Below are 16,326 nucleotides of genomic sequence, written 5' to 3'. Positions count from 1 at the left end.
AATCTCTTCTTAGTTAAAATTATATCACGATTTTTGAACTTGCTTTATAAGTCAATTCGGTTTTTACGCTTTGAAACTAATTGATCTTCACACATAATTAATTCCTAGACAGGTTTAGTCTGTAATTTTCTGTATTTAATTACATGTGCATGTTCGAATGCTTAGTACTTTTTTTTCTTTTGCACAATCAACAACAAAAATAATAATAGCTGTCCTGTTTCTTTAACTTTAACCTTCTAAGTCTACGTTTGAGAGAGAGAGAGAGAGAGAGAGAGAGAGAGAGAGAGAGAGCAAAAGTGCTATATGATAAATATAACCAAGAGTTAACTATTATGTGTTTTTATGACTTCATAGATTTTGTTGTATTTCTATCTTCGTAATATAATCTGAGAGAGAGAGAGAGAGAGAGAGAGAGAGAGAGAGAGAGAGAGAGAGAGAGCAAAAGTGCTATATGATAAATATAACCAAGAGTTACTATTATGTGTTTTATGACTTCATAAATTTTGTTGTAGTTCTATCTTCTCAATATAATCTGACGGAGACTTTAAAACAATCTAAATATAAATGAATGCCCTAAACAAACTAAATCTGCCAAAATGGGAAGCCTTAAACAAAGACGTTGTCCTTTCTACATCAAATCTCCAGTATATAAAAAAAATCGCAAAAACACTGACAAATAAAAATAACAAAAACTACTAACAAAAACTCCAATCAATAAAACAAAACATAAACAAACAAAACGAAGATTAGGAAACACATGATTGACAATTATCTACTTTTCATCTTAAAAATAATGTTTGACGTGTTTGTCCTGAGTGTGCACGGATAAGTTGTTTCTGAAAGTTGGGTGGCTTTTCATTATATCATCCATATGATAACAGATATATAATACATCTAGTCGTTCATAATTTTTGAAGAAAAAAAAACATATTTAAAAAAGGTACAATTAATGTTTTGTTATCTAAAGGAATGTTTCTCCCTGTTTGTAAAATAGTGGTCTGACATAGCGAAAAACAATTTCCACGTTCGTATATTTTATGTTTAAGAGATAAGATTTATAAAAATATCTTAATTTTAAAACATTGTGATGAAATGTAGAACAAGATTATCAACTTGGCTGGATATTAAGATTCGTACTGGACGATGACGTCGACGGACGACGGACGCCAAGTGATGAGAAAAGCTCTTTTGGTCTTTCGGCCAGGTTAGCTAAAAACAAAAATTGACGAAAAGACAAACAAAAGTACACAAAACACAACATATAAAGCAACACGAACCCCACCAAAAACCGGGGTGATCTCAGGTGCTCTGGCAGGGATGACGACGACGACGACTACGGACGACGGACGCCAAGTTATGAGAAAAGCAGCTAAAAACGAAAATTGACGAAAAGACAAACAAAAGTACACAAAACAAAACATATAAAGCAACACGAACCCCACCAAAAAACAGGGGTGATCATAGGTGCTCTGGAAGGGTAAGTGGATCCTGCTTCACATGTTGCTCATGTAAGTACATACTCTCTGATAAGTCTAATTCGATGATGTCACGTTTGAGGAAGAGAGGACGAGATTGTGGTTACGACAGTTCCAACGTATCCGTCGTCATCTGTGAAACGTATTTTCCATAACGGTCAACCAATTCGTGATGCTGTCCGTATATTTTTCGAAGGGATGATTAGTAACTTGCCATCTCATTCAGACAATTGAAATTTTATAAGGGAACTATCATAAAAATGTTTATTAACGTATTTATGCCTGCCTTTATTGCATTTGAATTTGATATCTTACAATAACACAATTTCAAATGGTTATAAAACAATCATGTTACTTAGAATATATAAAATATATGACATTTTTGTGTGGTGCCAATTTGTTCTTACGAGTTGTGTCCTTTTTACATGAGTTATACATAAACTCATCATAGATACCAGGATTGAAATTTTGTATTTGCGCCAGACGCGCGTTTCGTCTACAAAAGACTCATCATCCGCATTTAATTCACGATGTAGATATACAATATTGAAATTAAATTAAAATACAAATAATTCACTTTATATTAATCTAATACAAGTATGAAGTAATTGAACCTGCTTCGTCTTGATGTAAGGTAAGTTTGCAACGTTCATTGTTGCAAACTTACCTTACTTCAACAACAGATTTCTTAAAGGAATGACCATTTAACTTCAAGGGAGGGGTTATTGTTTTTTCCTAAAAAAATATTCTGATCCCCAATTGGACGAACAAAAATATTGTGGTCAAGCAGATGACAAAAAAAATATTCTGAATCCAGATATTCCCCATACCTTATAGTGTTAAATTTTGAAAAGAATAATTTGGTTGATAGCGTCGATTTTTCCGACTCGGACAAAAAACCATAACCCCCCTTTGAAGTTAAATGGTTGCTCCCTTATTAAATAAATAAATAATCTTAAACTAAAAAAAAAACAAAAAAACTCGTACTTGTGTGGGCGTTCCTTTGGCTGTCCGAGATGAAAAGACGTTAGCTGTCATGTCCGGGTAAAATTGGGACGTTTCATCCAATGATTCGTGATGTGAGAGTGCAATACCTGGCACCACGCAAAAGAACCACTACAACAACACTTTGATGTGGCCGATGTTTGTCTACTTTAAAACTAAATTTCAACCTATCTTCACATACATGTATATACACCATTTTTCTAATTAGTTGCAGTCTATAATCCTGATTTACCCACTCTGAAGTCCCCATTAATTCATTGTATTGGTCAATTTGTTCTCGTTCTGTGTACGCATAAAATGATTGACATAGGACTTCAAGAAATCAACGCTAAATCAGTTAATGGAAATAACACTTTACAAATTTCATGCGTCGGACCATGCGTCGGACCATGCGTCGTAGCGGCACTTTTCTGGATTTATCTCCAGCAGGAACGCTCAAACCAAAACATTTGAAAACCAGGGATGCTTAAATATATAGAAATGATAGGAGCTATATGACCAAAAGTCACCTAAACGAATAGCCAAATTCATCTAAGGACAATTTTGCATGCCTAGGAACGATACCTGAAATTCGATGCTCCATTTTTGGTCTCGTAAAAGATACATTGCCATAACTTTGAGATGACATTTTTGCGAAATGACTATTTCCATCCAAAATTGGCTTCTTTTCCACTGGCAGTCCGCGTCTTCCTTTTTTGCAGATTGATCATCTATTCAGAACGTATCTTTCAATTTACATTAAAAGTAAATATCTGCATGAAATATTTAACAGTAGAGGTGAAACAAACAACTTTATGTTGGCTCTCAATAATGACAACTTCAGTATATATACTAAAGAAATTTATCCTGTTGAACTCACTTTAAATAAAGCTAATACTAACAATGACCACTGTCCTTTCCTCGATCTTGATATCTATATCATTAACGGGAAGCTTAATATAAAAATTTATGATAAAAGAGATGATTTTTCATTTCCTATCGTTAATTATCCATTTTTAGATGGTGACGTTCCCTTGTCACCATCTTATGGTGTTTATATATCTCAACTTGTACGATTCGCTCGTGTATGTAACAACGTATTAAATTTTAGCGAGAGAAATTTATGTATTACTGAAAAATTATTACACCAGGGTTTTCGATATCATAAACTAGTCAAGACATTTACTAAATTTTATCATCGGTATAAGGACATCATTCGTAAATATAACTCAACATGCAGACATCTTATACGTTCGGGTATTTCACATCCAATCTTTTATGGTAATATTCTTTACAAAGCACAAAAATGTCAGTATTCACCTCAAAAGCTAACGAAACCTTTAAACAGACTTATTAAGAAGGGATATAGTTACGATACTGTTGTCAGGTCATTAAAGATTGCATATTTTGGCTTTAATATTGATTCACTTATAGGGTCTTTGCATCGGAATTAAACATATTTATTCTAAAACCAATTGTTGGCATGACACGGGTTATGTTCTTCTCATATATTTTATGATGGTATAATACTAAACCCCTAACAGGAGGGATTGTGCCTGATATTCATATGATGAAGACATAATCTTTCAATCAGTTTAATTGAGGTCTGGAGCTGGCATGTCAGTTACTGCTAGTAGTCTGTTGTTATTTATGTATTATTGTCATTTTGTTTATTTTCTTTTGTTTCCTATTCTGACATCGGACTCGGACTTCTCTTAAACTGAGTTTTACTGTGTGTACTGTTGTACGTTTGTTTTTTCTACATTGGCTAGAGGTATAGAGGGAGGATTGAGATCTCAAAAAACATGTTTAACCCCGCCGCATTTTTGCGCCTGTCCCAAGTCAGGAGCCTCTGGCCTTTGTTAGTCTTGTATCATTTTTAATTTTAGTTTCTTGTGTATAATTTGGAGTTTAGTATGACGTCCATTATCACTGAACTAGTATACATATTTGTTTAGGGGCCAGATGAAGGACGCCTCCGGGTGCGGGAGTTTCTCGCTGCATTGAAGACCCATTGGTGGCCTTCGGCTGTTGTCTGCTCTATGGTCGGGTTGTTGTCTCTTTGACACATTCCCCATTCCCATTCTCAATTTTAACTATCAATCAAAACACTTAGTTTGCTATCGATACATAAATTTTTGGATACCATCAAAAACAATACACAACCCATGTTTTTAAAACACAAACAAATCAAAGAAATAAAAAAAAAAAAACATATTTCAACATAACAGCCAAAACTATTGAAGGATTCAAGTTAGCCGACAGTACACGAGTTCTCTACTAAGACTTTACAAGATATGCATGACAGAAATTGTATAACGTTTATAAGGTGTTGTATGTCCTGGAGATTAGAAGAGATATGATATTTAAATGACGAATATTTATCTGGACAAAAAGCGTATAGCATGTAAATAAATTTTAATTAAAGTCTTTTGTTTTATTTTTAATGACACTAGATATTTTTTGGGGATTTTACTGTGCCAAATCAACGCATAGAAGGTTGTTTAGTTTATAGCTTAAACGGGTGTTTAGGTAATAATTGGAAAAGGGTTCATAATGTCATAGTATTTCTAAGACAAAGATATAACCATATTTTATTTGAAAAAAAGTAAAATAACAAAAATACCGAACTCAAAGGAAAATTCGAAACGGAAAGTCCTTTACCAAATGGAAAAATCAAAAGCTCAAACACATCAAACGAAAGGAAAACAACTGTCATATTCCTGACTTGGTACAGGCATTTCCTTATGAAGAAAATGGTGGGTTACACCTAGTTTAATAGCTAGCTAAACCTCTCAAAGTCACCTAGAATTCCATTATATTGACAACAATGTGTGAGCACAAAAACAGACATAATAGGTAATAAGAGGCTGTCAGATTGACGGCAAACCGAAAATGATATTTGCAAATTTGGACCCCCAAACCTCAGGATCAAGTAAAAACAATAAAATAATTTTTGTAGGGTTCAGAAATGGAAAGACCAAAATCAATCTTGACCTCTCATTTATCATAAGTGACATTTTGGCAAAGCGTTTTCAACTTATTGAACGGACACTGTTTGGCAGACGGCCGCCCACCCGCCGTACATCACCAAATTAATAACCGTTATTTCCTTCGGAAATCCGGTTAAAATGTCAAAAAATTGAGGTACAGCAGTCAACATTGTGTTATAATTGTAATCACTATTAAAAAAAACCTATTTCAACAACGCTAAACCTCTCACTTGTATGACAGCCGCATAGAATTCCATTATATTGAGAACAATATGTGAGCAAAACAGACATAATAGGTAAAAATGTCAAAAAATGGGGTGCAGCAGTCAACACTGTGCTATAAACGTAATCACTATAAAAACAAATAACTATTTCAACAAAGATAAACAAAGTGGCATATAGACACTCTATAGACAAAGTACATACGCAAAAATCGAAGACAAGAATACAAAAGTGTCCATAGCACAATGTCGGGATGTATAAATACCGAGCCACGCCAAAAGTAGTCTGGGATCCTGGCTCACTGCTCCACAGTCCTATCGACGAAGTATTAGATTGGGTCAGGATGCCAGGCTACGCCAAAAGTTGAATTGATGGTGATACATATTCTATATTATTTGTCATTGGGAAATCATCAATACATTACGAATATATATTAACTTGAACCTTGTGTGTTGTTGGTTTAACAGTGGTACTCATGTCACCAATTTTATTGAACCGATCGGGAAATGTTAAAATAGCATAAAAATTAGAGAATCTATATTTCAAAACCATTAAATAATTTTTAGCTTACAATAAAAAAATAAGGAGATGTGGTAGGATTGTCAAATAGACAACTTCTGTATCCATTAAAGAACAACGGGTAAAGAGTTGCATAAATTACAGGTCACCGTACAGATTCAACGATGAGCAAAATATATACCTTAATCTTGTCATTAATATTTAGATATGAGCAACAGTCTTACCAAAAAAAGATATTCTAGCTACAAAATGTATTTTACAAGGAAGTTAAAAGAGGGACGAAAGATACCAGAGGGACAGTCAAACATATAGATCGAAAACAAACTGACAACGCCATGGCCAAAAATAAAAAGACAAACAGACAAATAATAGTACAGATGACACAACATAGAAAACTAAAGACTAAGCAACACGAACCCCACCAAAAACTGGGTGTGATCTCAGGAGCTCCGGAAGGGTAAGCAGATCCTGCTCCACATGTGGAACCCGTCGTGTTGCTTATGTTATTACAAATCCGGTAAATAGTCTAATTCGGTAGGTTACATTCGTGAAAAGGGAAGGGTATTGTAGTTACGACATAAGGAACATATCCGATATCATCTGTGAAACGGTTATTCCATAACGGTCAACCAACTCGTGATGGCGTCCGTAAAATTTACGAAGGGATGATTTCAACTTCACCATTTGGAACTCTTGGTTTAATAGCTTCCTTGTGAGCAGCAATCCTCTATCAAGGAATTCATGATAGGAAATACAAGACCTGGAATATCGTATCAATTGTGAGATATATACTCCGTATGCAGGCGCTGCTGGAATGTTGCTACATAGAAATGGAAAGTTCACAATTGGGAAACTGAAATCATCTCTTTTGTCGTAAAGTTTTGTTTTCAACCGACCCTCATTGTCAATTTCTAGATGTAAGTCAAGATATGAGGCAGACTTAACTGTATCTGTAGTATTCTTTATCTCTAGTAATGTATGCAAAATATCTTTTTGGTAAAGCTTTTGCTCATATATATTTTGACCAAATAAAAACTATTCATTAAACGGGTATTTTAAGTCAAATACGTCAAAAACGACAAGTTTATGACGTCATAGTGACATCAAATGTCATTTTTCTGCACTAAAATGTCCAGACTATATAAGTTTGTTGTCTGCTCTTTAGTCGGGTTGTTGTCTCTTTGATATATTCCCCATTTCCATTCTCAATTTTACTGTTCATTTTTAATAAAATTAACATAAATCTTAAAATTTAAGGCTTGCATAAGTCCAATATTTCAGTAATTTCAGGGCCAAATAATCATGGCTCTTATTATACCTCGTCCTTTCACAAAATATACTGATTTGGCCATGGTTTCTTTCCAAGGTAACACACTAAATGGCAATTTCTTTAACCTTTTACCTTAACACATGTTAGGCAAATATGAGGTCGTGTATGATAATTTTTAAATTTGCACTAAATTTAGGAGAAATTATATAAGGGCCTGATTTGAGGGTTTGGATGGGGTCATTCATTTCTGTATTCTTTAATCTTTTGCCCATTATTCTTTATTCTTTATATTTCAGTGCTCCAATATTCTCTATTTTTTTTTTTTTTTGCTTATTTTTCTCTTTTCATTATATATTTTTGTTCTTTATTCTGCACCTTTCCCCCCATTATTCTCTAGTCTGTAAACCCCATGCGGACCCTCTTAATTTACTTTGATATATGATATGCTTTGTGTTTATATAGAAAAACAAAGAAAGAAACTATTATTTTGTATCCAAAAGAAAAATTGAAAAAAAATATCGGTCGAATATATTTTTTCTTCATTGTAACAAACAAAAGAATTCGGTATTCACTCCTCAAATCAAATTACTTTAAAAACAGCACACATCTTCGTAAAACTCTGAACGTGTGTCGGTACTTAAACACCCTTAGCTTTCAAATAGTTGGCTGATAAGGGTAAATTCAGAAAAGCATTTTGACGCATAACATTTACAAAGTTTTAATTTTTTTTTTTTATTTCGAATATTTGACAAAAGAACTTGTTTGTGCAATGAAATAGAATAGAAAAAACAAAGAATATGGGGTATCCATCCATGACACAAAATCAGTACATGCACAGCAAAAAACACACAAAAAGCATTTAGGGAACAGCGCTATTATTGCTGTTCTTTATCTCAAAGTCACAGTGAGGTCTTCAACACTTAAACTTAAAATACTTATAGTGCAATGAAAACATGAAATAAATTACTGTGTCATTTGTGTCCTGAGTCATTCTAACATCTAAATTGCAATAAAAGAGAGGCGAAAGATACCATAGGGACATTCAAACTCACAAGTCGAAAATTAACTGACACCACCATGGCTAAAAAAGAAAAAGATCAACAGACAAACAACAGTTCACAAAACACAACATAGAAAACTAACATGTGGCACCCGTCGTGTTGCTCATGTATGTAAAGACCCGGTGATAAGTCTTATTCGGTAGGTCACATTCCGGGAAAAGAGGACGGGATTGTAGTTTCGACAATGGGAACGTATTCGTTGTCATCTGTGAAACAGATATTCCATAACGGTCAATAAGTGAGGAAAGGGAGATCACTGTAAATCACGAAAATTAACTACATTTTTGAATTACAGAATTCAGCGCGCAAAACACTTTGAATATACAAAAGTAAGATGATGTCATTTGGCAATCCAAAACCATTATATGATGAAAAAAAAAAAAAACAAAAACAAAAACAAAAACCACCACTTACATTATGAGTATTTCACTAGTGACAGTATCAATAGTGGTTGGTTGTCAGTTCAATATCATTCATTCAACTAAAGGTTTAACCAAACGTTAAAATCAGCATAATGTATACAGCATTCCTGAATCCGCCACTGGAAATGAAATGATACATTTATTATGGAGAGAAAATTTAACGAAAGATTGTTTCGATTAGAGCATATTATTACATAAAATGCACAAAACAGAAAAAGCGACAATAAAGCCTAAAAGTAATGACAGTAAGCAGTTTCATGCCAACATTAAAACGAAAACAACACATTTATTAATGTTTCATCGTGTATTTCTGTACATTGATTGAATGATTTATGATTGATTGTTATGATTTAATGATTAAAGCATATGGTTGTTTGATATGAAATACTTATTTATTCGTTGATGGTTGCTCAAGGTTCAACGCAAGTGCATTTGCATACATATTCGAGACAAGCTAATATAAATGTGACATGAAGTTCTCTGCTTTGCATCTTTAGGTCTTGTATAATAAAACGAAACATGTTAGCTTACATCGAACAAGGTAAAGAGGCGAAGGATACCAATGGGACATCCAAACTCACAAGTCGAAAACAAACTGACAAAGCCATGGCTAAAAAAGAAAAAGACAAACAAAAAACAGACTGAGCAACACGAACCCCACCAAAAATTTGGGGTGGTCTCAGGTGCTCCGGAAAAGTAAGCAGATCCTGCTCCACATGTGGCACCCGTCGTATTGCTCATGTTAGTACAAACCCGATGATAAGTCTAATTCGGTAGGTCACATTCGAAAAAAGGGGTTATGGGATTGTAGTTACGACAATTGGAACATATCCGCTGTCATCTGGGAAACGGATATTCCGTAATGGTCAACCAACTTGTGATGGCGTCCGTAAAATTTACGAAGGGACGATTTCAACTTCACTACTTGGAACTCTTGGTTTAATAGCTTCCTTGTGAGCAGCAACCCTCTTTCAAGGAAATCATGATAGGAAATACAAGCCCTGGAATATCGTATCAACTGGGAGATATATACACCGTATGCAGGCGCTGGTGCGGGAATGTTGCTACATAGAAATGGAAAGATGACAATTGGGAAGCTGAAATCATCTCTTTTGTCGTATAGTTTTGTTTTTAGCCGACCATCATTGTCAATTAATAGATGCAAGTCAAGATATGAGGCCAACTTAACTGTGTCTGTTGTATCCTTTATCTCAAGTTCGATGGGATAGATGCGTTCAACATAGTCATCAAATTTTGAATTATTTAGTGAGAGAACATCATCTATATAGAGGAATGCGAAGTTGAAGGATAACAGTCTGTCGGAAAGCACGTTGTAACACGAGGATACCTCATTCTGACTCAGGACCATACAGTCTCCATCTCCGAAACATAATCGCATGCTTACATAGTATTGATTAAGGAAATGTGGTTTATGATTGACAATGGGCAAAAACCATAAATGCAAATAAAGAAAAACTGCACAGCAGCAAACTCAGTATGATTTTTCCTTTGTTCTCTACTGCTTAAAAAGAGATATATGCCAGCACTATCTTGTAAACTGGGGTAAAAAAAATAATGTGATAATTTCTTATAATCGTTAACCTTTGAACCTTTTTCCGAGAACCAAATCACCACTTGGTTTCGGAAACTTTTATATATCAGAAAGATGATAAAATTCGCTGATACACGATATCGTTAAAATTTAGAATGAATTAACTTGAATGTCTTTTTTACTTATTAACTAAAATAGCTTCAATACGTGAATTCAGCATATAAATCATTTTTCATGATACTGATCAGACCTGATTTGTAGAAATTTGTACATGCATGTAAGACAGTGACATGTTGAACTTCGTACTTAATTCAAAGATTCTGTTTTATCCTAAAATCCTGGTATTTGTTTGTTCGTAAAGGCATGTACCTGGTTTGAAGATGCTATAGGGTTCTTAATCATCTTTTGTACAATTTTTCCTCCACTCACTAAACCCTTACGAATTTATTATTAAGTTTGAAAAGAACAGATACAATGTAAAGTCTATATATAAGTATGTCATAGTATGTGTGTGTGTGTATATATAATTTACGGTACAGATCATACAGACCAATATAGTACACATTATCAACATTAAGCAAAATGAGGTAAGATATGTGAAATTTTTCATTTCAATTGTCATTGCTTGTTCTACATAGACTCTTTTATAACATTAGTAATTATATACGCTTTATTGGTTTTTGTACTTCCTTCTGTTGAAGACTATACAGGGACGAAGATTTATTCTTGCGCATTTCACAACAACACTAAACATGGGAGGAAGCGAAATATAAATATTACAAATACGATATCAAAAACGAAGTAAGGAGATTATTCACGCAGACTTAACGAGAAATATTAAAAGAATTAAACTTCGAAATATATGTAGGCGGTAAGGGATAAAACACATTAAACGTAACTTTTATACAACACTATATGTTTGTTAAATTAAATATGGGTCAACTGTGTACATAATATATGGATTACCTGGATATAAACCGGGTTGATAGTAGAAGCCCATTTTTTAATATATTTATTCAATTGCAAGATATCTTATAAAGTTAATAAGATCTCTGATTAAGAATAATATATAAGATATCTTATAAAGTGAATAAGATATCTGATAAATAAAATTGAGAATGGAAATGGGGAATGTGTCAAAGAGACAAAATCCCGACCATAGAGCAGACAACAGCCGAAGGCCACCAATGGGTCTTCAATGCAGCGAGAAACTCCCGCACCCGGAGGCGTCCTTCAGCTGGCCCCTAAACAAATATGTATACTAGTTCAGTGATAATGGACGTCATACTAAACTCCAAATTATACACAAGAAACTAAAATTAAAAATGATACAAGACTAACAAAGGCCAGAGGCTCCTGACTTGGGACAGGCGCAAAAATGCGGTGGGGTTAAACATGTTTTTTGAGATCTCAACCCTCCCTCTTTACCTCTAGTATATATGAGATATCTTATAAAGTATATATGAGATATCTTATAAAGTTTATACGATGTTTTGTATTCTTTATGAGATATCTTATTTACTTTGAAGTTAAAACAATATCTGATATACTTTATCTGATATCTTATTACCTTTATATGATATCTATTAAACTAAATTACATATTTTATATATTTTAAACAAATACTTTATGGAATATATTGTATTGTTTATAAGATATCTTTAAAAGTATATGATATATTATCAACTTTGTTATATATATCTTATTAATTCATAAGATATCTTATATGATTGATTTAGCAAATATCTTAATTGTATTATATATCTCATATAGTGAAAAAGACTTCTTTTAAAATAGACAAGATATCTTTTGAACTAAAGATTTCTTGTTATCTAAATATGATATCTAAAAAAACTGAATAAGATATATTGATATACTGTTTAATAAAATATAGTATCCACTTAAAACCTCAGATGTTTTTAAATTTTGGGTTCAAACTATATTTGGTTCTCCCGTTATTTTCCTTTACAATGAAAACTTTGCCAAATTATTTTAAGTAAACGACATGAAAAAACTTCTTCAACTATGTATTAAGGTTATTACCATATTGATAAGATTGCAACATGGTTTAGGTTTCAACCCTTTTTTCTAGCGTAGTGGTCCATGAAAATGCAAAGTTAAAACAAATAGGTTTTATACACATATATCATGCTTCCAAGGGGTAATTGCCAAAAAAGAAGTAAATAAATTTTCAGAGCCATTGGGCGAGGAAAATTTGATTACTTCGAAACCGGTATTTTTTACAAATACCCCTTGTTAGCATGATATAATTGTTTAATTCCACCGAATATTTTTTGTATCCATATCTAAGAAAAGTCTAGAGGCCTTCGGAAGTCGCGTTATTTTTAGACATGGTATTTCCCATCTGCCGTGGTATTTACTAGCAAATACCACGGCAAAAGGAATTTCTTAATGACAAATTCACCGAAAGTCAAAAGAAAATCTCAATAAATAGAAAATTTGTGAAAAATACCATTTCTCTCGTCCAAATCAAAATACAGCATTATTACATAAGGTGTAGTAGAAATATGGGTGGATTCAGGGGGCAAGATGACCCGTTCCTTTCTACATAGCCGAAAATATGTATTTTTGATACAGTTTGTTCTGATTTGTGAGGCCAAATTGTTCGATTGGCCCCTTTTTTTTATACTCCCGGGAGAAGTTTTAACGATAGCCCTCAAACTATTGTTATATTTATTTTTAAGCAAATAATCTATGTGAGCTAAAGGAAATGTTAAAATCCCTGGATGTTTGTAGCTGCACATTAAACGGTTGATTAGAAATCAAATGTTAAATGAGTCGTGTTTAAGTGACCTCCAGACCTCGTTTCAATCTTTACCAAAGGAATAAATTATTCCAAAGGGCTCATTACTAGTTCTTCAGTTGTGCTACTTTTCTGACCAATGCGATATACGGTATTTGCTTAAGCTTTCTTATGGTTTTTATTTGACATTTTGAATATTAATATTTTTTTACAGCAACGAAGAGGATATAGATGATATTACAAGGCGGCTGGAAAAGTTTAATCCAAATTTCTTTCAACGATCACCATCGTCCGAAACTGTGAAATCAAGTTTTCGTGAACACCAAATTACAAATGCGACAAATCAAGAGTCAGAATCAATAGAACCAAACAAAAACGAAAGCGGGACTTCAGAGGCATGCATACAATGCATAACGCCAATTCCAGCTCTTGTATGGAAAGACATATGTCCAGGGGACCATATTATCTTTGCAGGTAGAATATACGACCATCACGCTATAGTAGTTCACAAGTATCCAATTAATGAAACAGATGAAAATAGAGTCTGTCTTGAATTGGTTCATGCAACAAATACAGCAACTAAGGCATTCATGGCTAGCTTCCATCCATTTGGGAATAAAGCAAAGTTAAGAAAGGTGAAAGAAGACATAGATCTTACAAAAAGTAAAGTCATGATTTATGTATACCAGAATACTATTAAACACTTTAATCCAGATGAGATAATAAAAAGAGCCATTGCTGAAGCAGATGCAGATGCAGAAGGAGGAAAAGGTGAATTTAAGTATGACCTTTTTGTAAATAACTGTGAGCATTTTGCCACCTGGTGCGTTACCGGTCAAACATTAAGTTTACAAGTGAGAAAAGTCGGCATGATTGTGAAAATGTTTTTTAGAAGCGGATTTCGAGGAATAAGCGACGAAAATCAACGAAATGAAAAAGAATTTAAGAGTGGTATGCTCTGTAAAACATGCTATGAAAGAAATAAACAATTACTTTGTGCAGAGAAAACGACAATTCAGGATAAAAATCATGTTCAAATTGGAGAAATTATAATGTATAGCTATTATAATTTGTGGCACTGTGCTGTCGTACTAGAAATAATTGAAACTACAGAAAAGGTGGTTCAGTGTAAAATAGCGCACAATGCTTTTTGTGGTTTTTGGAAGCATCGAACAATACAAGAGGATCCACTGCCAATCCCTTTGGATGGTTCAATGTTTGTGATAACGTATTCCGAGGAGTACAATGTATATGAACCTCAGGAAGTTGTCAAACGAGCGCGTAGTAGAATTGGAGAACAACTTTTTGCATTCTTTTCAAATGATTCAAGTCAATTTGCTCGATGGTGTAAGCTGAAATTACATCGAGACGAGAAAAATGTCACACGGACAACACGTATTAGTTTCAAAACTTAACTTAAAACATTTGATATCCTTATCGTTAAATGCTTCATCAGCGACGAATATTTACATACCTGAAAGAATACTTAGATTTTTTGACACTCACCAAATTTTGTAAGCACACAGGAGCTATATTATTTATAATCTTAAAAGTTTCTAGAGCCACTGTTCTAATCCGTCTAATCTGCAAGGAGGGCACCTTAGCTTTAAGTAAGAGGTCCTCGTAGGGGCTGGTAAAATCCTCATATACAAAACGGCCAACTTTGTATTATTTCCCATTACTGGAATGCACAACATAGATTTCTCTCTTATATCTAATCGGGAGTTAAACTGAGTGATAAAACGTATTGAATTAAAGACTAATTTAATATTATTGTAGTAATAACGAGAACGCCCGTTTTTTGTTTGTTTGTTTGTGAATGACGTCTGCACATACTAAAAGTGGATGTTTGGTGAACGTAGACTGATGGGACTAAGCTATCTTGATGTTTCATATAAGTTATTGAGATACACTCTAACGGTTGCCCATTTTACTGAAATCAAACAAAAACAATAGCGAGACTTCAGAAACATGTATACAATGCTTAACGCCAATTCCAGCTTTTTTATGGAAAGACATTTTTCCAGGGGACCATATTATCTTTGCAGGAAGAATATACGACCATCACGCAATAATAATTCACGAGTATCCAATTAATGAAACAGATGAAAATAAAGTCTGTCTTGAATTGGTTCATGCAACAAATACGGCAACTAAGGCATTCATGGCTAGCTTCCATCCATTTGCGAATAAACCAAAGTTAAGAAAGGTGAATGAAGACATAGATCTTACAAAACGTAAATTCATTCTGAATATAACATTTACAAATGTAGGCCGTTAGGGGTAAAAAAGAAAACTTCAAATTTCAACTTTTATGCAACACTACATGTTTTAAATATATAAATGTGACACAACTGTGTATTACCTGGATATGAAATTAGAATGCCCTATATAGCATGCCGTTTTTTACATCGGATAACCGTGAGGGCATTCCGGTGTATTGCAGTCGCCTAGATTTCCATTACGTAACTTTCGTGTTGGGATTGTAACCGATCTATAAACATGATAAATACGCAGACATTATTGAATGCAAAATAACATTCCTTATCACTTGTTATAAATTCATTTTTTCAATGGATACTCCTAAAAATATTTTTTTAGAACATAAATTAATAATATGAAAATGTTTTGTCGTTAGAAATATGTATATAAGTAAAAAATCTTTAATATCTATGCACACGTACAGAAAATGTGTGTTAACGCATGCGGAAGAATATCTCAAGAACGTTTGCAATCTCCCATGCAGAGTTATCGGTCCTCGCTCTTTTTCAAGGACCAATAACTCTGCATGGGAGATTGAAAGTTTGGCGGGAAAATATGAATGCCTACTCAAATCCAATATATTAGAAAAATCGAATTATTACAGAAGAGTGTCCTCCATGCACTCGCACTGCACTATTATTAATATAGTAGAATAGAATGATATATAAATGGATGAAAATTATATATACATGTAACTGTAATATACAAATATTAATATAATATATAACAACAAACCAGAGTCATGATACTGATTTGTATCACTTCAATATCATATTTATTACGGTGAGGTTGAATTCCCTGT

General features: G+C 33.6%; 1 protein-coding gene across 1 annotated transcript; it reads left to right on the top strand.

Moving 5' to 3' along the window:
* Nucleotides 1-11,007: 11,007 nt before the first annotated feature.
* LOC127728102 (uncharacterized) lies at nucleotides 11,008-15,888 on the top strand. Its single transcript, XM_052235330.1, has 2 exons — nucleotides 11,008-11,085; nucleotides 13,477-15,888. Exons 1-2 carry the CDS (start codon nucleotides 11,081-11,083, stop codon nucleotides 14,675-14,677), a joined length of 1,206 nt encoding a protein of 401 aa, XP_052091290.1. The 5' UTR covers nucleotides 11,008-11,080; the 3' UTR covers nucleotides 14,678-15,888.
* The last annotated feature ends 438 nt before the right edge of the window (nucleotides 15,889-16,326 follow it).

This window comes from Mytilus californianus, unplaced genomic scaffold, assembly GCF_021869535.1.
Source record: "Mytilus californianus isolate M0D057914Y unplaced genomic scaffold, xbMytCali1.0.p SCAF_2, whole genome shotgun sequence".
NCBI lineage: Eukaryota > Metazoa > Mollusca > Bivalvia > Mytilida > Mytilidae > Mytilus > Mytilus californianus.
The sequence above is the reverse complement of the archived record's forward strand: the minus strand, read 5'-3'. Positions and strand labels throughout refer to the sequence as shown.